The sequence below is a fragment of the Rhynchophorus ferrugineus genome, unplaced genomic scaffold (genome assembly GCF_030347505.1).
Source record: "Rhynchophorus ferrugineus isolate W39M unplaced genomic scaffold, kcgeb_rfMv2 rfM3, whole genome shotgun sequence".
Classification (NCBI taxonomy): Eukaryota; Metazoa; Arthropoda; class Insecta; order Coleoptera; family Curculionidae; genus Rhynchophorus; species Rhynchophorus ferrugineus.
Genome location: NW_027472582.1, coordinates 60,163,511 through 60,191,504, shown reverse-complemented (window position 1 = coordinate 60,191,504; position 27,994 = coordinate 60,163,511). Strand labels below are relative to the sequence as shown.

Here is a 27,994-nt window from a genome sequence, read left to right as displayed (position 1 = left end):
TATTACTTATATACTTATAGCACCACATAAAGAAAGGCGCCTAGAACTGTAATTCATATGTGGTATGGAAGAGCTCAATATAAATATAATAAAACACAACTCTAACTTACAAACTACTATAAGTGTATAATTACTGGTAGTTTTAAGTCCTTCGTAATATATGCATTAGATCTACTGTAATGTTAGAATAAATTATACTTAAGAACACTATTTTTGTTTAATCATTTTATTAAGATCAGAATTTTGTTGAATGTCAAAGTCAAAATGAACCAAAACTCAGGGTTGATGCAGCGACATTGTGACGTTTTTACGTCATTCATTCAGATGACGTGAGTTCACTGTTTTATTGGACGGACTATACCTCCCATTTTCAATAACTCACAATTTCATAAATGGTCAAACCACTGTGTATTTAAGGAGATGTATTAATATCAAATAAAAATCAACACAACAGAAACAAAAATTCTCATAATAAATACGGACCAGACCTACGTATCAATTTATATTAAACATTAATCTGATTTAACTCGACGCAAACTGCTTCATTATCATCAGTCCTCAAGTGGGAGACCCAATTTAAATTACCATTTTTTTCCTCAGATGCCATCTTCTTAATAAAATAACTAAAACTGAATATAAACAAAAATATTACCTCAGATATTGGACTTTAATTCAGATTAAAAGGACTACACAGCGTTCGAATTATTTTCTGTATATTTTTCATTACTTCATAAAAAATTGATTAAGTCAAAAATATATATAAAACAGATATTTCTATCCTCTTTTTTTTTGACAGAATGAATATTATTACATAATCTTTTTGAATATAATATCTTTTCTTTTCATTACAATGATTCACAATTACAATCTCAATTATTCATTGATTTATTAATAATTTTCGTTTGTATTTGGATTAATATGAGTCTAACCAAGACCAACAACGTACCAGCCATCTTCAGCACTGTCATGCGAAATATGATTACGTTATATTTAAACGTCCGTTAAATTTTTATCCTATTCGGCTTTTTACATTATTTGAAAAAAAAATCATTTTATGATCGTTAAAATTTAACTTAAGCAATAGTTACAGAATGAACACTTCAGACTTATTGCTCGTATATATTTTTTATTTGAAGCAAACAGTAACTACGCACTCAAAAAGGTTTTATTTTAATAAAAACTATAAGTTTTTATTACATTATATATATATTTGATAGAAAAATATAGAAATATCTTATATAAAATACACATCAGTAGTTTTACTTCTGCCAAATTCTTTATTAGCATTTAAAAACCTCTAGCTGGCGAAAGCCGGATTCTATAGAATCGATGGCAAGATTTTCTAACCACCCCTGACCCATTCTAGATGGTAATTAATAGTTAAATATTTTTAATTTAGAGAATTATCTGTTGGTTGTAGGTGCAGAAATTGATATGGTGAATAATATACGTAACATGAGTCTTTCTATAAGCGGCATCGCATTTTTATAGAAATTTTGCTGAAATTATGATTCTTGTAAAGGTTCTGTTTCATCAAAATCTGTATTATGTGTTATCTTAACTAAGATTTCTGAAGATGTTAAATTAGTCTTAGTCAGAATACAGAAAATCGTCGAGATTCCATAAGAGTTTAAAACCATTAGAATGAATGGATAATACCTCATATCTTTCATTAACGACTGAAAGAGTCTAGCAGTGTAAAGCAAAGGTTTAGTTTAAATTCTAATTTTGGGTTTTCAATTGGCTAATCTTCACTTTCCCAGACATTTTTTTTTCTTTTCATGGTCTTAAAATTTCTGAATATTTGAATTTCTAATGAATTTCTTTCCAAATAAAATGCTAATTTTTAGTTTTGCTCTTGTTGATGACATTGATACATGATAATAAGATTTAATCGCCAAAATTTATAAAAAATCTTTAGTTTCATTGTATTTTATTGCGTAGTTTCAAAAAATGTTTAAACAAAAAATTACTTTCACGCTTTGGTGTCGTTATAGACCGAGAGATCTTTTCCCACAAGGCAAGTGAAGGATAAGTACATCAATATGTGCTTCCCACATTCAAATTAAATTAAAGGAACTTAAGCTAAAATTAATAGCAACACAGTGCAAGAGGTTCGTGTGATCTTCTAATTTCCTGTAGGTTGTCTAGTACTTGTACTGATTCTAAGTTTGTTGCTTGTTATTATTTTCTAGGTTATCATGCATTTGAACCTACCATTACAAGAATTACGAAAAATCTTTGGTGATATAATTTGAACGAGAAATTGACGCTAGTGTCTTGCCTATTAATCTAATATGTGGCCTTTTTTTCAGAATTCAGTGGATTACAGAAGTAATCCAGCATGTTCTGGAAGAGATAGGAAAACTATGTAACATAAAACTGTGTAATGCAAAATGTTTGTAGTGCATTAAAATATTTTTTCTTGTCAATCGCCATATATCATTTGACAGATGATGCAAAGCCATAGAGAACAATGAACGATATAACTGAAACTATTTTAATTAAAATAAAAAAATGGCGACTTAATGAATTGAAGGTATAAAGGATACATTTTAATATAAATGAAACCCCTAATTTTAAACAATTCGCTCATCATATCTCAAACCAGACCCAAAAGATTTTTCAGAACATACCATGACGAGATATACATTCCAAAAATACGTGATCCAAATAATAAACTATTCAAAGGATTAACAAGTAAATAATATTTACTTCAAATGTGCAGTTCATCTTACTAACAAACTTGCCTAAGCTTGGAATATTACGTTTTCTATTTAATGGAATTATATATGTCTAGAAATCAAATGCTCTATTAAACATTCAGTATGCCACAAAATTATAATATGTAATTATAAGTAATAATAATAACATATTGTGCAAAAACTTATCGTCGCTCTTTACCAATACTTGTATAAACTATTGTTATGTAAACTATGTATTATATAAACTATACTTAGTACATCAAAAATAATATTAATTTAGGCGGAATTTATATCTTTTTGAACTCAACATTATGTATGCTGAATAATCATGTAGGCTTCTATTTGTCCTTATCACAATAAAATTAACAGTGTAACTGAAAATAAATAATTAAATTTCAACAATTATAATGGGAAAATATAATTATTCGAATGAAATAACAGGAATATTGTAAAATTACTTGAATATAGTAAAAATGGTGTCCATTATTTTTAAATTAATTTTATAAACTTCTGAATATAAATAAGTCTCCGCCACTTTTCTTAAATCAATATTTGAGCATTTCCTGTGAACTACAACATTTCCTTTTCTTTGTATTTTTAATAGTATATGCTTACTATGTTCAGGGAGTGGTATATCTTTTGATGCTACACATGAACTGAGCAAATTCTTCAAATATTATGAGAAAAGCATCTGGATTATAGAAAATACATCTGGGATTATATTCCTGGGTATTCTGTAGACAGTTATTCCACGATGTAAAATTCGGCATGCCTCTTTCATTAATCACATTAATCTTTCGTTAGGTTGGCAAAATCTGCGAATATTTACATGGAAACGTTTAAATAGGAGGCTTCATTATAGCTGCCAAATACCCTGAACTTCTCCAGGTTTTTTTAGTTTAACACAAGGTCAGTTATGAATATAAATGAATCAAATTTACTGTAAGCAACCATTCAATTTAATCTTAAGAATACACTATAGCTCAAAATGTCATTATATTAAGGGCACCTGGTCATCTTTCACTTTGGATTACTTTTTCACATACGTGAATTCCCGACGTCTAGAATAATAATTAATTCATTTTGTCAAACCACGCTTGGACTGAATAACAATGGGTTACTAATTTTTAACAAAAAAAAAGCACCATCCTAATTACAGCTTTTTTGACGATTTCATTCTGAATAGCTGGCATTAAACGTTAACGACCAATTAAAATCGGTCGTATACATTCATACAAACCAACTTTGGTAACATCTACATGTAAATGGCGTAGTGAACTTTGTTTGATATTTAATGGTTGATTATCGATACTCTACACTACATTTAGCATGGTAAAGTATATATTAACATTTATACATAAAGAACGTAATGCGGCGTAATGATACACGTAACATGAATTTTAAGTAACAGTGATTTACACATTTCTTCGTTGCATAAAATATGTATCTAAAGTAATCCTTACTATATATGTTTTTTTAATTTCTGATTCGCTTTATTCTAGTCTCGTTAACATTCCACATAGGTTTTTAGTTACAGTTTTTAGTATCGTAAGACAAGTGATAAAAAAATATAGGCCTATAAATTAATTTTTTAAAAAGTTTTTTTTATAATTTAGAGGTTTGTTGTGAAAAATCGGTACAATATATTTTATTTAAAGTATCATCCATCAATAGTCGCTACTTTTCACCATTTTAAATCCACATATTACGGATTTACTCTCGAAAGAACAATGTATTTTTTGAGGCAATCGACTCATTTTTAGGTATCTCCATAAGAAGTGAAGAGCTGCTTGGATAGGTCACGACTGATATGCTGGGATAAGTAGTAATCAGAAGGAGCTAGGTCTAGAGAATACAGTAGGTGGAGTATCGCTTCCCATTTTGATGTTTCCAAGTATGTTTTCACCGGTTTTCCAATATGTGGTCGAGCGTTGTCATGCTAAAAAATAGCTTTATTATGCCCCGTAATGCTTGACACAAACGCATCAATTGGAGTCGGTAGTGATCCCCATTGATGGTTATATTATGTTTTAACATCTTATAGTATACTACACCAAACTGATTTTACCAAATATGGAGTATTATTTTCGAGCCATGGATATTCCATTTCATGGATTGATCCAGCATATCCAGTTGATCCCCATGATTTTTTCATTTCAAATTGTCGTACAATACAATACACACATGACCAAATGCATTTCAATGTTTCTTGGCTTCAACTCATATGGCATAAAATAACCAAGCTTTTAGGTCAAGCGATTGAATAGGGTTCCTTGTGTTACTCACATAAAAAGTATTTTTCGGCTTTCTTCTTGCATTTGCAGGGATCATCATCGAGTAATGCATTCAAATATTTGCCTTTAAAATTTTTCGACTGTCCACAACAGCATGGTTGCCATAAACTCCACACAACATTCGATAACCTTCAACTGCCTTTTCCCTCGAACTGAAGTAAAAAGTAAAAAAAATAAAATAAAATATAAGTAAATCTCGCATATGTAATTTATTCGAACATTTACGTTAAACATTTTCAAAGTAGTAAAAAAATTTGGAAAGAATGACACATACTGAAAGGTGAACCGTATGAAGTAAATGACGCCAACAATGATCTGCTCATTGGGCAATAATCATTTCTCGTGATAACTATTGTAGACATATCCTGTGGAAAAGTGCTTCAATAAACGATCTCCTATGTGACTGAACTGAACAAAAATCAATTCGAATTACACTTGTTATGAGTTCTATAGTGCTTGCAGGCGTAACTTTGTTTTGGAACTATTGAAAGACTCGATAATATTCTTATTAACGGTACTCCAAAAATTAATAGTATATGTCCAAATGATCCATAAGTATTTATTTATAAGGTCAAGTTGTGTTCGCTTAGGGAGTAATATAATTCTTCCAAGTTAGGCGACAGCCTAGATATATACAAAAAGTATTTAAAATGCTCCACCAGACAGTTGGCAACTATTAATATTCACTAATGGACATATTATTAAATGCAGTAGATTTATTCATTAAGCACAGTAGAATTTTTATGAGTATAATTTCTTATATCGGCTCTAAGATATCTTTGGAAAATTTTTGTGTTATTATTTCACCCCTAGGAGAGCCGAATATGTTAGTGATTACTTAATGACTACGATAGTGATTTTAGTGATTTTTGATCGACAATAAGAAGAGATACAATATTTGGCCAATTGTGCCTTCTATTGCATATAGTTGTTGAGAGAAATTTCACTAGTTTAACCTGTAGTCCCAATCGCAATACATATATATATATATATATATATATATATATATATATATATATATATATATATATATATATAGAAAAAAAGCGCATGGGCCTATAGGTAACATCTTCTGTTCTTTTTTTGTGTTCAAGTTTGAGAATCATAAAAATTTCAGCCATTTCCTTAATTATTATTTATTGAATATCCACGGCAGTATTTTTTTCACAGCGTAGATCCATTTGAAGCCAGGAACTTTGGAAGGCGAAAATTTTATTTTCTTCTTCTGTAGATAAATTAATTACTGAAAGGTATAAAGAATTTTTTACTAATGGTTTCATTCAAATAGCTGTTTTCCAATTCGACTTTCCGAATTTTTTTCAGGCTACATTGTTGTTTGTAAACCGTATTAAATGCTTACATGTTTTTGTCGGTGTATGTTTAATATATGTTTTTATCGAGCGATGTCCTTTTCAGATTCCAAGAGCTCTGAACAATTTTCAGCAACACTTACCTTTTCTTTAAAGTGCTTTCTCTGAGAAACATTTCATATATTCGAAACTGAATAAAAATATATTGTTTACACTTCATCAAAATGAGGCATAACAACAAAAAGTAATACCTAGCAACAGAAACACGCCACGAATATAGCACAAAATAGTATGTGCAATTCAATTTTATGTAAATTAATAGAACTAACTTTTATATATATCTCGAATAATTTTATATAAATCGAACTTGACATACTTATAGTATAGACGTCGTATAATAAACTTTTAACTCACTATTAACCGTCTAAAAAACTAGAGTAGTTAGGAGATTCCTTTATATTATCTCCCTTAGAAACAGATCTTAAAAAACTGCTTCAATAATGAAACAAAAATAAACTGCAATTACTAATCTGAACACAAACATGATGAGGAACTGTCACAAAATGCAATTGATGCATTTATAAAAAACGTTAAACAAACCGAAGCTTACATTTATTATTCTAAATCTGTGAAAACGAGATATAAAATCCCTACACTACTGCAGGGTCAATTAGGCATTGTACATCATCAAACATTTCTGGAAAAATTACAAAATTGAATGGTTTTGTAAATTTATTTAGTTGATATTTAGATCTCTTATGGTGTAAAGTAAGTGGAAATCAACCAATCAAAACAATACAATACAAATTTGAGTCACAAGTACACAGTATATAGAAATTATGAAAAAAAAGTATGCACATATCAATATAAGTTAAGCCAAAAATTGGTGCAAATCCTAAAATTAATTAAACATAAAAACTAAAATAATAATAAATGAAAAGTAGTCGGAATTCTTCAATAACAATTTGGTTCGATAACAAATTAGTTAAAATATATTTTCAAACCTACAGCTTTTTTCTTAATAGATTTAGGTTCTTGTAGCAAATTTCCCTTTATGTCTTCTACAGATTGAACATGGATGGATGCATCGAAGTAATCATTTGAATGAGTTTCGAAAGTCGATCGGAACCATATCATGTGAATACGGCGGATTCTAGTGTCGCGATGAAAAAACCTATAGTTCTCTATCCACTATCGATATTTTTTTATATTAAGCGCCCCATAACGTTCAGATTATTCTTTATTTACTTTCTGACCTTCTGGCAAGAATTACGAATGTGTAACACTGCGATAATGATACAAAACAGTCAACATCACCTTAACTTTTGATCTCGACCGTTTTTTTAAATACTCTATCATACATATATATATATATATATATATATATATATATATATATATATATATATATATATATATATATATATATATATATATATATATATTGATAAAGTTAAAATCGCACTAACAATGCAATATTTAAGATATATCTTTCGTTTCATGTTTTTATACATTACTAGCGACACGCCCCGGCTTCGCACGGGTGCAATGTTGATACTAAATTAAATACACTACAGAAAAAATATGACGTTGTATATAAAAACATAGCGGCCCGCTCCGACTTTGCACGGGCATAAAATATATATGCCTATGTCAGTCAATGAAAACATGATTAAAATCGATCCAGTATTTTTGGTTCATTCATTACTGCCCTTGGCCTGCACGCATTAAATTTGGAGTAAAACAATTCCTCTTCCCCTATACTTACTATGAAGATTTCCTGCTATCTTTGGAATATCTAAATTCATACAATTTTTATTACATTACACATTTTTAAACGCAAATTTTAAATTTGTAATATCTCCGAAAATATTTGTTTAATTTACATGTGCTGTAAGGAACCATATTGATCTATATTAATTGCACACTGTATTTAAGGTACTTAATTCGATAAGAATTAATGCCGTATTACTTAAAATAGCTTCGTAAATAAGCCATTTTCTCACGTAAAAAGTAAACAATAAAAATGGTTAATGTGGGTTATCCCTAAAAGATAAACATATACCATCGCGGACTTTTTTGTAGACCTTTTCATGGTGTACGTGGTGTATATTTCTGTAGTACATTAATTTGATCTAACTCGTAGGGTTAGGCAGCGTTTTTGCTAATTGCTAAATAAGCCTAAAAAAATAGGTTAATTTACGACATCACGTTAGAAACCTCTAAAATTAGCAATGTTGCCTTAGTATATTATGCATGTGTTATACATATAAACCTTCCTCTTGAATCACTCTATCTATTGAAAAAAACCGCATCAAAATCCGTTGCGTAGTTTTAAAGATTTAAGCGCACATAGGGATATAGGGACAGAAAAGGCGACTTTGTTTTATACTATGTAGTGATAAAAATCGTAAAACACACTTGAGACAGGGAAAATGGGCCACTGTAAACAAATTAAATTAATTATCACATTCAAACTCAACATCGACATGGAAGACATCTACTTAGCAGCTAAACGAATTTTGACTTAAAAGCAAAAATAACAGAATATGTAGGAGTTAACAAACGTGTAGCGTAGAAAAACAACTTTTAATTCACTTGATAACTATTTGAATCACAGTAATTTAACAATTCAAATTTCAACAGTGGTCAAGTGGTTCCTGGATTTCGTGACCAAACCAACGCCACCTTTTTTTCTCAAACAAGCTACGGCTATATCAATCGCTCTATATAGCACATTCCTCCTGAAGAAACGACCAAAGAGCAAGTAAATTTATTTGCATTGACTCTACTTTCTTTCTTCTGAATTTCACTGTTTTTTTATCCAAATCCCCAAATATACAACTGAACAACTGAGCTATTGTCATAGTGGCTTTTGATGATCGTACATTCTAATATTGTAATTGTTTTAACCAAGGCGTAAAGTCAATAAAAATTTTGATATAAATATAAGGAACTATATGTCTTATTCATGATTCACGCATGGTGGATCTTCACTATACTAAACTAAATCAAGGAATTCGACTGTAGTACTGTAGAATTCTACTAACTGTAGAATAGAATTGCCAGACGAATCTCAGACCCTTTTCTATTCTTAATAAGTAAGTTGATCCCAATTAATTGAATGAGTTCAAAATAGAACAAAACCGTAACAAAATCCTTAATTCGAAACACTTTCTTCGGTCAACCAGGACCGTATTAGCCGCACATCATAACTTATGTGAGTAGCTAAATTAATAATAGCGCTAATAAAACAGTTGTGTTATCTCATGATAATATATCATGTGACAATGGTGTGTTGAACTTTGATTATGATTTTAAAAAAAAATACAGAAATCTATTTTGCAACGAACAATCCTTCATTCATTCATATGGTCACATGCTATAACATATTTACTTCTTCCAGTAAAAGTACTTAATATGCATCTGATACAATATACTCTTTCATTAAATTTACCGTTTTCTAACGATCTTATGGACGCCTACCACTGATCGTTAATCACACAATCATTCTAACAAGCGTTACCTTCCGGCTACTAAATTGAATTAAATCGATTTGCGTCTGTGGTAGCAATAGTTAAGATTACAAGGTACCATATAAAACTAACTATATAATTGAGAATGAGGACATTATTACTGTTTTGTAATAATTATATGTATATAATTACATTCAAATCATATTCGATTAGTTTGAATTTGACGAATTGCCATTTTAATAAAATAATTACAACTACTAACTAATCCACATATATAAGTATATAAGTTACAAAACAATAAAGGGTTTTAAACTTTAAAAATTACATTTTATACTTTTTGTAAAGAGAAGAGATTAATGGGTCTGTTTTATCAGAAGGTATATACAGCTATAAAAGGAAAACCCGACATATGCAAAAATTTCATCCCAAAATATATTAACAAAATTCGAGAATAGCAAGAATCGTCTTGATATGGTTCTGGCGATATAGTCATTGTACTAAAGGTAATTCTAAACGTTATTAAGATTGTTCTGTAAATTTTGGTGGTAATAGCTACATTTGTTGGTGAGTTCTTATTTCCCACGTGGGAGATAAGACAAAGTAGAAAACAATAAATACACAAAAGCCACAATCCGTTTGCAAAGGTGAAAGAATTCAATTATTATTTTAAACAGCGTGGTTTTTTTATTGTTTTTACATTATATACTTTGGGTGAGAATTATGGATAAAACATAACAGGTCAATTGAAAAGTCCCCGGCTTACCATAGTAAAACAAATTTTTTGACAAAATTAGTTTTTCTTATTCAATATAACTCCCTTTAAGGGTGACACTGATTATAGCGACCCTCCAACTTTTCGATACTATTTTTGTAGTACGATTTGTCCATTGTTTCAAAATAGGCCTCAACTTCGGCGATCACCTCTTCATTCCACAAAAATTTCTTACCAGCGAGCATTATTATGAGATGTGAGAACAGGAAATAGTCGCTGGAGGTCAGATCTGAAGAATACGGTGGATGAGAAAGCAATTTGAATCCCAATTCATGTATTTTTGCCATAGTTTTCACTGACTTGTGACACGGTGCATTGTCTTGGTAAAGCAGCACTTTCTTTTTTTTTCAAATAGGGCCGTCTTTCGGCTATTTCGTCCTTCAAATTATCCAATAACGCTATGTAATAGTCGCTGTTGATGGTCCTTCCTTTTTCAAGGTAGTCAATGAAAATTATTCCCAATGCAAATTATTCCATGCGCATCCCAAAATACAAACACCATAACCTTGCCAGCCCACTGTTGCGTTTTTCCACGCTTTGGAGTGGGTTCATCGTGTGCAGTGTCATGTTTCATCCATTGTCACACATTCTACAGAGATTTCTTGTACGCAAATATTCGTGAATAATATGATGGAGTGTTTGCTATTTCATTTAATTTCAATTTATGGCCATTTAATGTCATTTTGTGATTTTTTTTCAATCTTTTCGTCGCTAACAACCTCTTTTGGGCTTCCACTTCGTTCACTGCCTTCGGTGCTCATTTCACCACGTCTAAACTTTGCATACCAATCCTTGATGGTTGAATTTCCTGGGGCAGTGTCCGGAAACCGGGCATCAAGCGAAGTTTTTGCTTCAACTGTATTTTTCCCTTTAAAAAGCAATATTTTATCAACACGCGAAATTAATTTTTGTCCATTTTTTTCACAATGACAAGAGTTGTGCACATTTTGAGGGTTATGGCTAACTAAAAATATATGGATTTAATTCGCCATTAGGTCGGGGACTTTTCAATAGACCTGTTATAAAGACATATGAATATAATTTATGTATAATTAAAATATGCAGCTATTATAATGAAACTAACCACATAATCTGCATAGATAGAACGCATAGGATAACTAGAATAATTATTAAGAGTAAATATGCAAATATTTTAAAGCATTGATAATTATTAAGATGTAATAACTATAATAACTATTAATGTTAATATTATAAGAGATGAGACTATGTGACATTTTATTGTTTGCACTTATATCAGTGTATCAAGCGTTTTAATTATTGATTTTATAGCCCTAAATTTTGAAAAATAAATAGTTAATTTAATAATTGTAAATAGTATCTAAATTGTAAAAAATAATTTACCTGATTGTGTGCATTATTGCTGTAATATACGTGACAAAGTCAAATATGAATGTTAAAATAGCTTTATTCATATATTCTCTGTTTTTCTATAATGTATATATATATATATATATATATATATATATATATATTAATATAAATAAAAGAGAATAACATAAAAGTAAAGAAATACCATGTATACTTATATTTGATGCTCTGAAGTTGTTAGAGTTCTGAAAATAATCTTATGATACTTTGTTATAATGTTCAGTGTTGTAGTGGTTTAAACTTATCAATACTTTGCTGATTATCGAAACTTAATGTAAATTAGATTTAATTGCGTGATAGTAATTTTAATACACAGTCATTTATTATTTTAATTAATATTATGTATAAAATACGTTTCTGATCTTATATTGAAAATACTGTAAAAACAAGTTTATATTATTATACGTAATTTATTTATATATCATCTTTAAATTATTGGCTTTAGTCTGTTCGAGATAAATATGCTTAATTTAATAAATTGTGGTAATAATTTCCACCACACGGCGGTCACTAGTACGTGTTAAGACGACTGGACTAATATGATGATTTTAAAAGCCTTGCCAGTTCTCTTCTACGCAAGAAGAAAAAAGAAACTGGTTCCTTGAAAAACGATGCAACTGATTTACGACGAATTGAAAATGAATGGACTGGGTTTTAAATGATTTTAATGGGCCCGGAAAATGACTCCACAATACCATTTACGATTCGTATTCGGCATGATTGTGTCGAACGTTGTTTCAGAAAATTTACTACGATATTTTGCGCCCGTTCGGTCCGTACGTGATCTGAAATTATTTATTTCTGTTATCAACCGAATGGGTATTTTGATCCTGCAAATGAGGCCAGTGAGTTTTTATGATTTCTTCCTTGTTTATGTTGCAGACGACCTCTTTTCGAGCCATAGTGTTCGGTGTCGTATCAATCATTACGGTTTTGTTCGATTAGCGTGAAGTATTAATTGATTCTAGTGCGCTTTTTGCTATATTAATATGTCCAAATTGAATTAATTTAAAATAGTTCTAGAGGAGTAATTATTTAGTATGCTATCATAAATTTAAGAGAAATATCTATTTATTACATCCGTCAAAATATCCGAGATCTGATTTATATACAATAATTATAAAGTTCACTAAGTCAATAAGTTCAAGAAGCTCGCGGCAATTAAATGGAAATCTCCACATTTACAGAATATATATAAAAAAGTATTTATAATTGTAGAAATTATTAAATCGTTATATAAACCTCCGCCAGGTGTTAGGATCTAGCAAAAATCATTTGGGGTTTCACAAAATCGCTCTGTCCTGCAATTCTCAATTATTATTTCATTTCGGTGGACTCTTTCTTCGTCCCATCACAGAAATATGTTGATGGAATATTTCTCGGTGCTTGTTATTAATCGTATCACAACTAGGTTAAAATAATTGAAATGGAATTGAAGAAATTGAATAGAGGTACTCGTGGAATGTTAAAGATCTATTGATTTCTTCTTCCAAACTATCTTTGTTTTATCTCCTACTGTTATTAGTATTTTATACTATCCATCACTGACTATTTTTGTTTTATATCTGTAAATTTAATATCTATATATCTAATTAATTTTACATTTTGTATCTAGAATTCAATATAAAATTTTTCGAAAAGTAAAAAAATAATAATAAAGCCCAAATCATTGGTCATCTATATGATTTGCAACCTCTCACCAGACCATAGACATAACAATATCCATTGGTATTTTTGTTTTGTTTGTAATTCATATGAAATATTTATTAAACTCTCCAAAACAAGATATTTCAATTATTTTAAATTAGCTATGATTACTAGTCATAGAATATTGAGAACTTGTTAATTTCTTCCTCCAAGCTGTCTTTGTTTTCTAATTTCAATTCATTCGACAGTTTGACAGTTTTTGTTCTATATCTATAAATTAAATATCTATATATCTGTTTTATATTTTATATTTTATATCTAGATATTAATTAATATAAAATATTGCTGAAAGGGTATTTATGACTTTGGCCTTTATTAAAGCCCTCTATAAAGCTCATACCATTAGTCGTCCATATGATTTGCAACCTATTCCAAACCATAGCCACAGGAAGATCCATTGATAGTCTAATATTAATTCCTTTACTATTTCTTAAACTGTCCAATATAAAGTAATCAGCATCAATTAGAAAAAGACAATACCATAAAATTCACCGTTGCAGTAATAGTATATCACTATTTATAATGTTGTAAAAATATACTATAAACAAAAAGTAAAATATAGAATACATTTTCATTCATCATGCATCATCAATATTTTTTATTCAGCAGATGAAATACTTGGACTATTTTTGAGGACGAAACATTTTCATTGTGGTGGATTATCATATCAGAAATGATATTATTCATATAACAGTCATTCTCATTCAATAAAAATACGAATGAAAGTTATCACATCGTTGTGGAAGCTTATTGCGGCAATATCCTTATATAAAGTGCTTGTGTGCGTTGGTTTAAATGATTGGCGAGTGAGATACAAGAAATATTCAGTAATATTATCGATAGAATAAAAACCAATAATTAAAAAATAATTTAATATATGCATATAAAAACATATATTTAATAATAATATAGAAATAGGTAAGGATTGTTACAGCAACATACCAATTTTAAGCAATAAAATTACAAAAATCACTAATCTGAAAGAAAGTCCTGCGTATTCCCAAATGGCTAAAATTATTTAACAATATTATCTCAATTAAATATACTTTTAATTAAGATAGATTCTTACCAAAATTATTGGTAAAAATAAAAGTTATTTATTAAATCTAGACTTACAGATAACTCAAAAATTGATAAAATCACAAATTAATCACTATAAGTTTTATTTGTTTAGGTGTGTGTTATCCCCACCAAATACTGAATTTTTGACGGGATCTCTTTCTATTGTATTTTAGACAAACTTAACGATATAAATATTCTTGGCTTCAAAATAATGAAAATAAACAGTAGAGTCGCAGAAGGTATTTTATGGAAAAATATTTTTTCATGATCTTAACTGTGGACTCTTTTATGAATTGTTAGCAGCAAATAATCTCTCCTATTCCTTTTTATTTGTAAATAATTGACTCTTGACTAAGGCACAGTTGCTAAAGACAATAAAAATAATATGTTATGTTAATAATTTAACTGATAATATTAATATGAAATAAGACTTAACTATTTGGTTTAACAGATATATACCAGTACCAGGATTGGATAACCTGTAACATTTTTGGACACTAATGATTATCATATTCTCCGTGTGAAAATTTTAGGTTATTTCATTAATACAACTATTAGTATTATTATATGTTCTTTAAAAATTTCCTTTTTTTTGCAGAGGAGAGAGTACAAGTATTCCACGATGGAATATGCTCTATGGGTAAATGTAAAGGAGAAACAGCGTGCAAGAATTTTCCTAACAACTCGTACACATGTGTGTGTACCCACGATTCCCTTCCTCCAACGTTAAATGGGGCATGTCCTCGAAGAATAGGTAAGTTTGAATAGAAAACGCTCAAAAATCGAGTATACTAAGTTATTCAAGTCTGTTATTTTACTATTCAGCTTTATTTTCATATTTCCTCTTACATAAAGAGATAATTAAAATTCTGTGGTTATATTAAATTCAATTTAATGTACACTTGCAATACAATAAACCCAGATAATTACCGTAACCTTTTAAACCGATTGTATTATCAGAAGAAGAAATAATTTCATCAAGATAAGACAGGCTTCACCCATTAACTCAAAAAAAAAACATTGGAATAAAACACTGTCTTTCAAGATCGCTCACAAACTCAAAAAAAAGCTTTTACATTATTACTTTGCATATTTACGTATTTAAATTATTACTCTTTAATACTCTGATGAAATCTATAAATTGACGGATCCGTTGAAAAAATCTATAAATTAAAAAAATTGATGAAAACTAAAAAACTATTTTTTATCTATAACTTCAAATATAGTTTCATTTCAGCGTACTTATTGAATATTCACGTTACCACAAATATTATATCATACCAAATAAGTTTGTGTTTGATACAATAAATTTCAATAATCCTTCTTTTTCTTTCTAAAAAAAATCAAAAAGGAAATGGTACTGGATATGTTTGGGTAGATATCACTAATTAAATAACGTTCATCGTTACATAGTTTATGTATTTTATATTTAAATTGTATTTAAATGAATTTCGAAAATATGAACAAGAAACAATACTAAACAATCCCAATACGCTTTAGATTCAGATGCAAGGACATTGAAAGTTATTTTTAACTTCTTAACTGATTTTTAGAAAATATTTTCTTATGGTAATTAGCCATTTTTATTCATTTTATAAGTAGTACAATTTTACAAGTAGTACAAGTTTACAATCAGTCCCTTATTACATATCTATAAACTTAATTTATACCTAATAGTGAAACTAAATTGTAATAACACTGTATTTGAAAACACTTAAATTAAAATAGCATATTAAATATACTAATATTGCTGGTATATTGTGTATTATTTATAATGTTAAACTACTAGTATGAAACACAATAATTCCAAACTGTTGTAATATTCCAAAACATTTACTGTAAATAAAACAAAAACTTAGATACGACTATAATTGTCTAAAACTGTCACGTTTCCTACAAACTTCCTGTTAATTTTAGTTCGCGTCTCCTCTATATACTAAATTATATGGTATACTAATATATATACTTATATAATATATTATATTCATCTCTGTTTTACCACAACACAAGTTTACACAATTGGTTTTCTAAACTGGGTGCATTTTCATGAATATTTATGTTCAATTGTATTAATAAGTTACAATCATCATCTAAAAGTAACAATTTATTAATTTTACATCCCCAAAAACTGACGGTAATACTTTCGTAATGGACTCCTCAAGATGAATAAGCTTTGGTACACATAATTATGTTAGCACATCATTTTGGAAACTTGTCATATAAGCAAGAGCATGTTATTTACAATTTATGGACCATTTTTTACCTAGTTACTAACTACCATAAGTTAAGACATGCTTAAATACAAACTACTCCATACTACAGAATCCTTTGAATATCTTTCAAAATAGCACGGCAGGATAATTTTTAAATATTACACTGAGCCTCCCTGCATTCACTAGATATTTCCTCTAGCAGTTATTTGCTCTGATGTCACATAATCCATATAACATGCAGTATAATATAGAAAATATAATATTTCCATGGAGTTACACGAAAATGAGTGAGCTCTTGGATGTTTTCAAAAGTTGTGAATTTTTTCGATATAAAATTCGTATATTTCTAAAAATATGGAAAAATAATGGTATTTTTAAAATATTAATGTGTACTCAAAATAATAATTTACCTGTAGCTATTATGTTATACATATTATTGATGTATTGAATGTAAGTAGTCGCAATCGTTCATATTTTTAACAGTTATATTTACCAATTTTCTGCGAATATCAAAGACGTCTCGAGAAAACCTGAATAAATGTGTTTTTACCAATGAAAAATAATGTATAAAATGAAATATGAAGTTTTTATCATTTTCATTGAAGAATGTTTGAATAATCTTTCTATATAATTTTTATGTGATCTTGAATTTTCTCTTGTATATTATCGGATTGTCTCGAGAAATATTCGAAAAATAAAGAATTGTTGCGTTATTTTTATATTTTACCACTGTTTCTCGAGGTGTTAATTTCCCTTTTAACATATTTTGAATTTTAAAACTTAGTCGGTGTGTCGAAGAAAGAAACACTTTTAGCTTTTTGTTTTAATTTTCCCTTCAGTTTAGGGTTAATATTGTCTTTGGTATGCACACACATGATTCCTTAGCTCTGCCATTTTTCTTTCAACATCTTCTCTTATTTTACCGCTAATAAAATTCAACAGGCAATCACTAGAATAATAATAGGACCAAACATCGATAGTAAATTATATTTTTTCGAAGAACTTCAGCAAGAGAGCAGCAATTCAAATATTTTCTGACTCTCTATGTTACATAATTTATTGTAGACGAAAGAAACAAAATACTAGCGGAAATTTAAATTAAAAGATGGACATAAGGGTAAGTCTTACAAATCGCATCTTAAAATCACATTGCTACATCCATAAAACGAAATATCATAGAATAACACATAACACACTATTAACATACATAATACATTAATGCAAAGAATTTAAAAAAAAAAACAAAGTATTGAAAACGGACATATCGTCCAGAGATCCAGTACGAAGGAGTTTATGTACAATAATATATGATTCTCAATCAATAATACAAGAGAAGAAAGTAATATCGCTGAGGTAATAAGCCGAGAGGGTACAAAAAGTGTTACTAATTACATCTTTAAATTTCTATATGTGGAAGAGGTGAAATATTACAAGCAAGACTAAATTTAAGGTATTTCAAATGCGATACTTAAGGCAAATTCTTCATATTTATCTCCGAGAGAGCACTAGAAATAAATTGATTATCTTTAAGATACGACAATTAGTGCGCTGTTGAGGAACATATCTAGAAACGCAGATTATAATAGCTGGGAGTGTCTATCGAATAGGAGGTGAACGAATTCCTCTCAAGCCTCTGTGGCGAACAGCTCCGAAGAAGGCACTAATCATAGAGAGCTATCCAAAAAGTTGGAGACTAACATGTCCAAGACCTATATGACCTGCTACCAGCAGCAATAGAGCAACAATTAAAATATTTATTAAAAAATATTGGTTGCATTGTTATTCGTATTAGTAAACACTATACCAGAGCGCCTGCTATAGATTGACGATGCTGAGTAGCTGTTAATTCAAAAATACGTTTATCTTATCATGATTTTAAACATAGCCTAACAAAATTATATGTTGATTTACAACATTTCAAATGATGCAATTGAAATGATGTTGCTTTATATACTCGATCAATTGATGACCTTCTAATATAATCTCTAGTATTTTTGTAACAGTTTCTGGTTTAGAAATCAATTTAGAAAGCGTAATATATTTTCCGTCATTGCAACACAAAAACGCAATTGTATAATTGCGAAATGACAATGAAATCGTCAAAAGTGACAAAAAAATGTATACACATAATAAATTGACAGTGCAAAATAACGTTTTTGGTTTTGATCTTATGAAAACGGTACATTAACATAGTTGGTTTTTAATTTCTCGTTGATAAATAGATTGGGCTTCGAATATTTATTGAGCAACCTGGTATGTATGTATAACGTACCCCGATTGTACAACAAGGAAATGGGCGTAACCTACCGTAATTAATAGCGAAGATATCCACCCAAGACTAGTCATTTTTTCGCACTTTATACCATGTCTGTCAATACGCCAAAGCTTCTCGGTAACTTTCTCATGGCTCCGATCCAACCAATTTGTTTAACAAATCGACAACGTTTGACCTAACTGTTTTTGGATGTGGCCACGTTCGTCCTATTGTTAACCCGCAGAGAATGGAGAGAACAAACATAATACCCTCATCAATTAGAATTTCAGACACCGCCATTTAAATGGCCACATAATTTATCAGCCATCCATTCGTCCGATTTGAGTACAAAGTTTGTTCATTTTTCTGAAATGTTTTTGATGGGAGCCCATAATTAGTATGGCATGAGATTCTCCAAAAACTTTTGAAATATGCTGAAAATGAGTCGAAATATGTTTCCCATTATTTAAATTATTAAAATTACGGTTTTAAGATTTCTTTTCTCGAAATTAAAATTATATATAAAATAGAATTATTTGGCTGGTTGCTGGTCTTGAAAGGACCAGATACTAGGTTATATATATATATATATATATATATATATATATATATATATATATATATTACTTGTAATCTGTATCTATGTAAGCATAAATTGGGTACATTTTCGTCAAGGTCGCGGCTAGGACGACAGAGCCAAAATAGCCAGAAACCAAAAATAGTAACTAAAAATACACGACTGAAACAGTCGATAGTCGATTTCAGTCGATAGTTTCGTCGAGTTTTTAGTCGATAGATAGTCGACACTAGTTTCGATAGAAAACAGAACTATCTGTATGTGTTACGTACCCTCTCGAAATAGCAGAGTTTATGATGGCAATAGGAAGGATTATTGCTGCCGGAAATGAAGGTTTTCAAAGAAAAAAGTTCTTTTTTGTTTAAATTTGAATTTTTAAATTAGCGGACGATATGACAACAATGAAGTTATTCACAAAAGCATTAAAAACTTATTAATTACGAGTTTAAAACTATATCACTGGAATGACATACTTAGAACACGACCTCCCATGTATAAAGTTGTAGCCAAGTTTTGTTAGTTTAAACCACCAGAGAGCGCACCAAGCGGGTTTATTTACTACACGGGATAATTAAAAATTAGTACCATTTATATTATAGGAGGAAATTAAAAAGCATTTTCTGTGTGGTCGGATGTGTGGTAAAGGATTCGTCTGCTTCAAAATCGTCTGCAGAGAAACATGTGTAATAATTTTCAGCTTTCATACTTTTACTTTTTACAATTTACTTTCTTTGAAAAAAATATTATATTTATACTTACTTCTAGTCCTTTTTGGAACTTCTAACATGGGCCGATTTCAATATTCAACTTGTAGTGTTATTTTCCTTTTCGATAGGTTTAGGGTTACATATGTATTTAAGACTTATTATTAAAATTACAATTAGGAATTGCATCTTGGTTAAGCAATGATCTTTCACATCAACTGCTCGGTCTGGAAAACAAAAAATAATACTTCCTATTCGAAAACTTAATATAGGAGGTCGAAAGTTGTTTAAAAACCGTTTCTGCGCTAGAGCAGAATTCTTTGGGAGGTAATTAATGTTAGTTGAACCTTGAGGTTTTGGAAAACGTTTTTACATTTAAACAAATAATTAAAGTCAATTAAAATCCCTCATAAAAATAGAAGAATATAAATATGACACGTCAAGTATAAGATGTCTTAAAAAACTTCAATTAAAAAAAATTAATCTGTAATCTGCGGCCCTCTAATGATTCAGACGCGCTAAACATGTTTACGGGTAAGCCCCTTTAAGTTCCCTTTCTATATTTCTATGTTTTGTGAAGTATATATAAATATATATATATATATATATATATATATATATATATATATACGCGTAAGATGTGCACGATCAAAAACCTAAATAACAAACAAATTGTCAATTTTATCCTAGGATTGTTGAAAAAACAACAATATATCTATAAAAATGATAGAAATATATTCATTTTTGAATACAGAAAAAGTATCAAAAACGCAACAAAGCGATATAGTTTCTTCAAATACTGATACTGGGGACATAATATACTTGTCATAATAAGACAATCACTAAAGATTTCAAGATATTCATTCGCAGTAATCGGGACAATGAGAGTTTGTGGAGCTGCCGCCGGACTGCTTTTTATGTATTACTCAAGTGAGTATTGAATTCTGCTGTCACTTTTGTCGCGGTATTTTTATATTATCTTGCAACAATCCAAAATACGGTATCTTTTCTTTAATAAGAAGATATAAAATAGAAACAGAAAAGTCTAGCCAATACAGCTATCTGTTTTAAATCGTTCATTTAATCACGTAATTGTCCTGGTGCAATACGATTTAATACAATTTTACTCAATATTAAGCAAAAAAATTAAGTGATTTTATCCAAATATAGATTATAATTAATTTTGTATAACTGCTCTTTTGTATGGTTAATTATTTTAAATACTCCCAAAATTCTTAGCACCGAAAAAATATGCGATGGGATATTTAATTATAAAGAATCTTTATTAAATCAAGCATACAATTTTATTTTAATTAAAGAATTATCAGGAAAAAGGTGATTTTCGCGTTAAAAAAGAAAATAATTGCTCGCTTTTATGTCAGTTCAAATTTCAATTTGCTAGGTCACGAACAACTGAAAATCAAGATTGACGTATTACTTCCAACTCATTTTTTAATATCATTGTTGCAAACAAAAAAGAAGGTCTTTATTGCTATCAAAATGTTTGAGCCAAATTTCATTAATTGAGGAACATTTTTGAAGGGTGTAAAAAGCCACCATGGTTAAGGACCAGATCTGAAGAATAACAATCAGTGGAGTGGCAGTTCATGGCACAATTCAATTTATCCATTGTTTTGATGGATTATGACAAGTTTCGTGTTTTTACGATTTTTCTTGATATTTACATCAGCCAACTTTCCTCTTTCCGATTTAGGTGAATAACTTTATTCCTTACTTAGCAAAAACACATTAGACCCAAAATAAAACAACTATACTGGTTAGTCGGAAGATACTCTCAACTTGATCTAAAAGCAAAGAGGTTGATCTATAATACAATTATAAATCCAATTTGGACTTATGGGGTGCAAATATGGGGTTGCAATAAAAATTCAAATCAACTAGTCATACAACGCTATCAAAACAAGGTTCTTCGATTGATTACCAATGCCTATCGCTATGTAACCAATGAAGAACTGCACTATGACCTGGAAATCAAATGGATTTGCGAAGTTATCCAAGATTTCGCCTTGAAACACGAAAGATTATTAAATCATACAAACGTGGAAGCAACACAACTGCTGGACAGCGCGCAGGATGTCAGGAGATTGAAGCGAACAAAACCATACGAACTTATATAAAGTGTATACATTTAGTGTAAACTATAAGACAATAATTAATAAATAACTATAACTTTATAATTAAGGAATACATACTGATGTATTTTCTCTCACTCGTCTTGCTTGTTAATTAATCCAAGTACATAGGAAAAGTAGTAATAAATTAACTGTAAATTAAGATTGCACTAAGCGTATCTAATAAAGATGTTATAAAAAAAACTTTACTTTTTAGAACCAGAAATGCTGCAGACAAATCAATTTTTGATAGAATTATTAATCAGTCGAATCAAAAGATCAAAGAATATAAACAGAATTACTTTCAGAAATATGTAGGTAAATTAAACCCAGAAGCGGACAAAGACTATTCGCTATGAAAATCAACTCGAAGATTTAAAAAGCCAATTATTCGAGTACCGCCAATTGAAAATGATCGAAATGAATGGATTCGACGCAACGATGAAAAAATTGAATTGGAACCACAATACTTAGCTAACATATTTCAACCCAATGATATAGAAGCTACAGTGGATACATCTCCTGTTTATCAACCCGATATAGATCTAAATCTAATTTGAGCATTGAAAGTTGCCACTGAAATTAATAACCTCAATACTAAAAAGGCACCTGGATAGATGATATTTCAGTTGGATTACTGATTATCGTGTTGACATATATATTTAATGCATAGAATAAAGAAAACTAGAGGCGCATCTCCTACGTTAAAATTGGTTCTAAGTTACGCTCGGAATCCCCGTATGAGGGCGCTTACGCATGCGCCGTATGACAGTTACGGCGGTAAATTTAAAAATGTATAATAAAAAATTTTAGCGGGAAATTAAAAAAATATATTTTAATTTTACTGGGAAAATAAAAAAATTAATATGTTTAAATATATTTTATTGATATATTACAATTACATTAATTTTCCTTGACCTTAAAGAAGTTGATATAATCACAGAGATATCTCCACTACCCAAAACACGTAATCCACTGATATTATCTTCTCTCTGATATTTAAAACAAACCTAAAACAAACATTAAAATAAGATAATATAACTATTAATGGCTCTGTTGTATTATTTTTTAGAATCAACTAAATTAACAACCTACCTAAATTGAGGTACATTTTATCAAATATGACAACTGCAGTTCGGTATATACAGTCAACTTTCTTAACTAACGACCAAAAGTAGAGGTTACTACTCCAGCAGCAAAAAGAAACCTTATTAAATATCTGCATTAATGTTCTTCTAGAAGTAGAATATCTTCGATAACAGTTTATATCCTCTGCCACTGCATTTCAATAAGGATAAAGCCATTAGTTTGTCATCCAACATGAAACAAAACTGATGGGACTGGCTGAGTTATCCGTAAATGAACATATAAATTTCAAGTTAGAACCTCCATTCTCTAATAATAAACATAAGTTTCTTATTGTATACTTACTTCTGGGTCTTGTTGGGGTAGAAAAATCTCCTATATATCTATATATCAGCCTTCAACAACGTATGTGATTTAATATTGCCATTGGGGGCATATGTTCCTTGTCTTGTTGTAAAGGTAAAAAATCTCAATAAATATTGCTTAATTATTTAAATGCAATAAATCATTATTATTTAACAAAATACTTACTATTTAAATTACTAGTAGGAATTACATCTTGTTTCAGCCAATGGCTTTCCACATTTTTGGTCTATAGTTTTGATCTTTAAAATGATTACAAACTTTCCTGGACCTACATAGGAGATCATAAGAGATCCCCTTAAGGTTTTCTTTTTATTACACTAATAAATTAAAATACACAGAATAATCTAAAGTAATTTGTCAAATATAAATTTTTATATATAATAAAAACACATACCGAAAAACTTGACGTAAATAAACAATACAAATTACATTACCTAAAAATGGCCGTTAACTGCTTAAGTTAGAATTATTAATACCGAGGCCGAACGAGAGAGAAACACACATATAGCTGTTGCATTTTTCATTTATATTTGGCCGCGTGAGGGGGATTCCGAAAAGCTTAAACGTGGGACCCGATTTTTCATTTTGTAATAATACCAGATTTCCAGTTTGGTTCTCGAAATCACCACTCAACAATCGAGAAACTAACTAACTACGGCTACTGAAAAGGCGTTTGAGGAAAAGAAATACTGCCCTGCAATGTACCTGGATGTATCACAAGCTTTTCGGGTTTAGCATTTGGAATTAATCTGTAAAATGAACAAATTGTTATCGCGTAACTATTGTCAAATGCTGGAGTCATTTCTTTCCGGAAGAAAATTTAGTCTCGCGCGAAATGGCATTCTCGACATTTAAAACTATTTCGGCTGGAGTTTCACAAGGTCGCGTCTTGGAACCTCTGCTGTATTTGCTCTACACTGCTGACATCCTACCAACAATAGAAACACTACTTGGAACATTTGCTGACAACACAATTATTATGGCAATGGATTATGGATACTCTCAACTTAATCAAAGAGATTGATTTATCAGTCAATCATAAAGCTAATTTGGACCTATGGGGTGCAAATATAGGGTTGCACTAAAAATTCAAATGCACTAGTCATCCAAAACTGACAAAATAATGTTCGATTAATTATCAATGCCTATCGCTGCGTAACCGACGAAGATGATGTCAAATGGATTTGCGAAGTTATAAAAGATTTCGCCTTGAAACACGAAAATGATTACTAAATACTGAGTTACTTTAGATATCAGTAAGAGTTTTATTCTGTTTAACAACTGTACTTAAATTCATGACTTCCTACTGTCATAGCAGATCCACTTATTAACATCAACTGCATTACAACACAGAAAATCCTTCTTTTCTGGCTGACAACCAATAAAATAGCAATTTTGAAACTAATCGAAACGATACTTTCAGTCAATTTGTTTGGTGGCCATTTTCTTTGCTTGTAGATCTTTCCCATCACATGAAAAAAGTTGACTCACCAGCCGGTAAACTGTCTGTGAGTTCTTTGACAATTTGAGGTAATTTTTTCTTGTATCGTCTTTACGTATATCATGAAGTCTTGAAAATCATTGTCTTTGAATTTATTTGGTCCTCCAGACCGTTGTGTTATTGAAATCGCTGAAATCAAAACTGATTTTATACAAGAAAACTTTCGAAAACCGAAATTGCGATATAACATAGCAGCATCATAATAAATTTGTAAAAATGTTCGATGTAAAAATGTTCGAACACTCAGTAACTTAATACTACAAAATGAAAAACTGTTATTTTATATAGAGAAATGTCAATACCAATTAAATAAATAAATAATTATTGTATAGTTATAATTGCTAAACATAAATAAAAGGCTCTGATCCTTGTCCTGATCCAAATCCTGATCTGTGTATGTGCATATTGAGTTCGTTATTTTTATGTTGTATTTTAATAATATTCATATTGCATACAAATCAGCTGTAAATCGACTTTTAACTAGCCGGCATCACATAGATAACAAACGATTTGTATCTATAAAGACACCCACCCATGTCGCGTAGGTATAAAAATACAATACAAAAAAAGACGCCATAATACTTCATTTAAACGTCGTACGAGCATATGGTGCGACAAAAAAGAAAATAATGGACAGAATCGGTAATACGATAAACCTTCAAACGATTTACATAAGAAAAGAAACGTAAGTCATCGGATGATTTGGCTATTGGACGGAGCATAATATTGTTTTTATTATATACATATATGGACGGGAAATAATCGCAATGACTTGCTGCTTATGGCCGATGGGATATCAGCTGTTCTTCTGTAACGAATTTTGATTTAAAAAGTCATCGATTTCTCGCAGTTAAATGTTATTTCAATAAACTATAACATATTTTTACAAAAATAAAAATTGAACTGACTTGACAGTTAACAGGTCAATGGAAAAGTTCCCGGCCTACTATAGTAAAACAAATTTTTTGGCAAAATTAATTTTTTTAATCATAACATAATTCCCTTCAAGGATGATACACTGATTATAGCGATCCTCCAACTTTTCGATATCATTTTTGTAGTACTATTTGCCCTTTGCTTCAAAATAGGCCTCAGTCTCGGCGATCACCTCTTCATTCGACGAAAATGTCTTCCCAATGAGCATTTTTTTGAGATCTGAGAACAGAAAATAGTCGCTGGGGGCCAGACCTGGAAAATACGGTGGATGAGGGAGCAATTCGAAGCCCATTTCATGGATTTTTGCCATCGTTTTCATTGACTTGTGACACAGTGCATTGTCTTGGTGAAGCAGCACTTTCTTTTTGTTCAAATGCGGCCGTTTTTCGTCGATTTCGTCTTTCAAACGGTCCAACAACGCTATGTAATAGTCGATGTCAATGGTCCTTCCTTTCTCAAGGTAGTTTTCCCACGCTTTGGAGCGGGTTCATCGTGTGCAGTCCACTCGGACTGTCGATTGGACTTCGGATTGAAATGATGGATCCATGTTTCATCCATTGTCACATATCGACGCAAAAACTCGAGTTTATTACGCTTGATCATCTTTAAATACTGCTCCGAATCATCAACTGACCTTTGTTTTTGGTCAAAAGTGAGCTCACGCGTTACCCACTTTGCACAAAGCTTTCTCATACCCAAATATTGGTGAATGATACATTCAGTTGATATCTTTAGAGTGTCTGCTATTTCACTCAATTTCAATTTACGGTCATTCAAAATCTAAACTTAGCATACCAATACTTGATGGTTGATTTTCCTGGGGCAGTGTCCGGAAACTCCGCATCAACCCAAGTTTTTGCTTCAACTGTATTTTTTTCCATCAAAAAGCAATATTTTATCAACACTCGAAATATCTTTTTATCCATTTTTTAGCCAAACTAAAATCATTATTTCACCAAAATATTGGACCTATTTTTATCAACAATTGTCTTTTAAAGACAAAAAATTAATCAGAATACATATGAATATCTAACATAATATTGTCTAGTATGCAAATAATTCGGAGAAAATAATCTTTTACAAACCAGTGATATTTCAATAATATCTTATTCTATTATTACAAATGGGTTTTGCAGCCTCAACTGTAGCTTTAGCTTTATAATTAGCTATAGTGCTGGTTTTTGTAAATATAACAGAAAACATTTTATATAATATAGTACAAATATTGCTCTTATTATAAAAAGCGTTTGTGTTAAACTAAAGAAAACTGGACTCAGTATCGGAACTAACACTACTTAAATCTACTTAAAAAGGGCCAAGGCTAAATAAGGTACGATTAGGGATAAATAATAGATTTTCTAGTAGATGGAATTTTATATGAAGAGAGAACAACTAACAAGACCACACCTAAATTAATGTATTTTTAGAATTAGCTAGAGGGTGTTATTCGATATTCGCAATTAATTTTCAACAATCATCAAGTAGGTGACTTTTATCCTCTTTTGTTATT

The 27,994-nt window shown here is 30.1% G+C and overlaps 1 protein-coding gene across 4 annotated transcripts in view; it reads left to right on the top strand.

The window, feature by feature from the left end:
- Positions 1-27,994, top strand: part of LOC143193050 (high affinity nerve growth factor receptor) — a 285,362-nt gene that overhangs the window by 180,838 nt on the left and 76,530 nt on the right. For all 4 annotated transcript variants that reach the window (XM_076398989.1, XM_076398986.1, XM_076398987.1 and 1 more), the window contains one exon: positions 15,314-15,469. In XM_076398989.1, coding sequence (XP_076255104.1) covers positions 15,352-15,469 — 118 coding nt within the window. In that variant the 5' untranslated portion in view covers positions 15,314-15,351. The remainder of the gene's footprint in view (positions 1-15,313; positions 15,470-27,994) is intronic.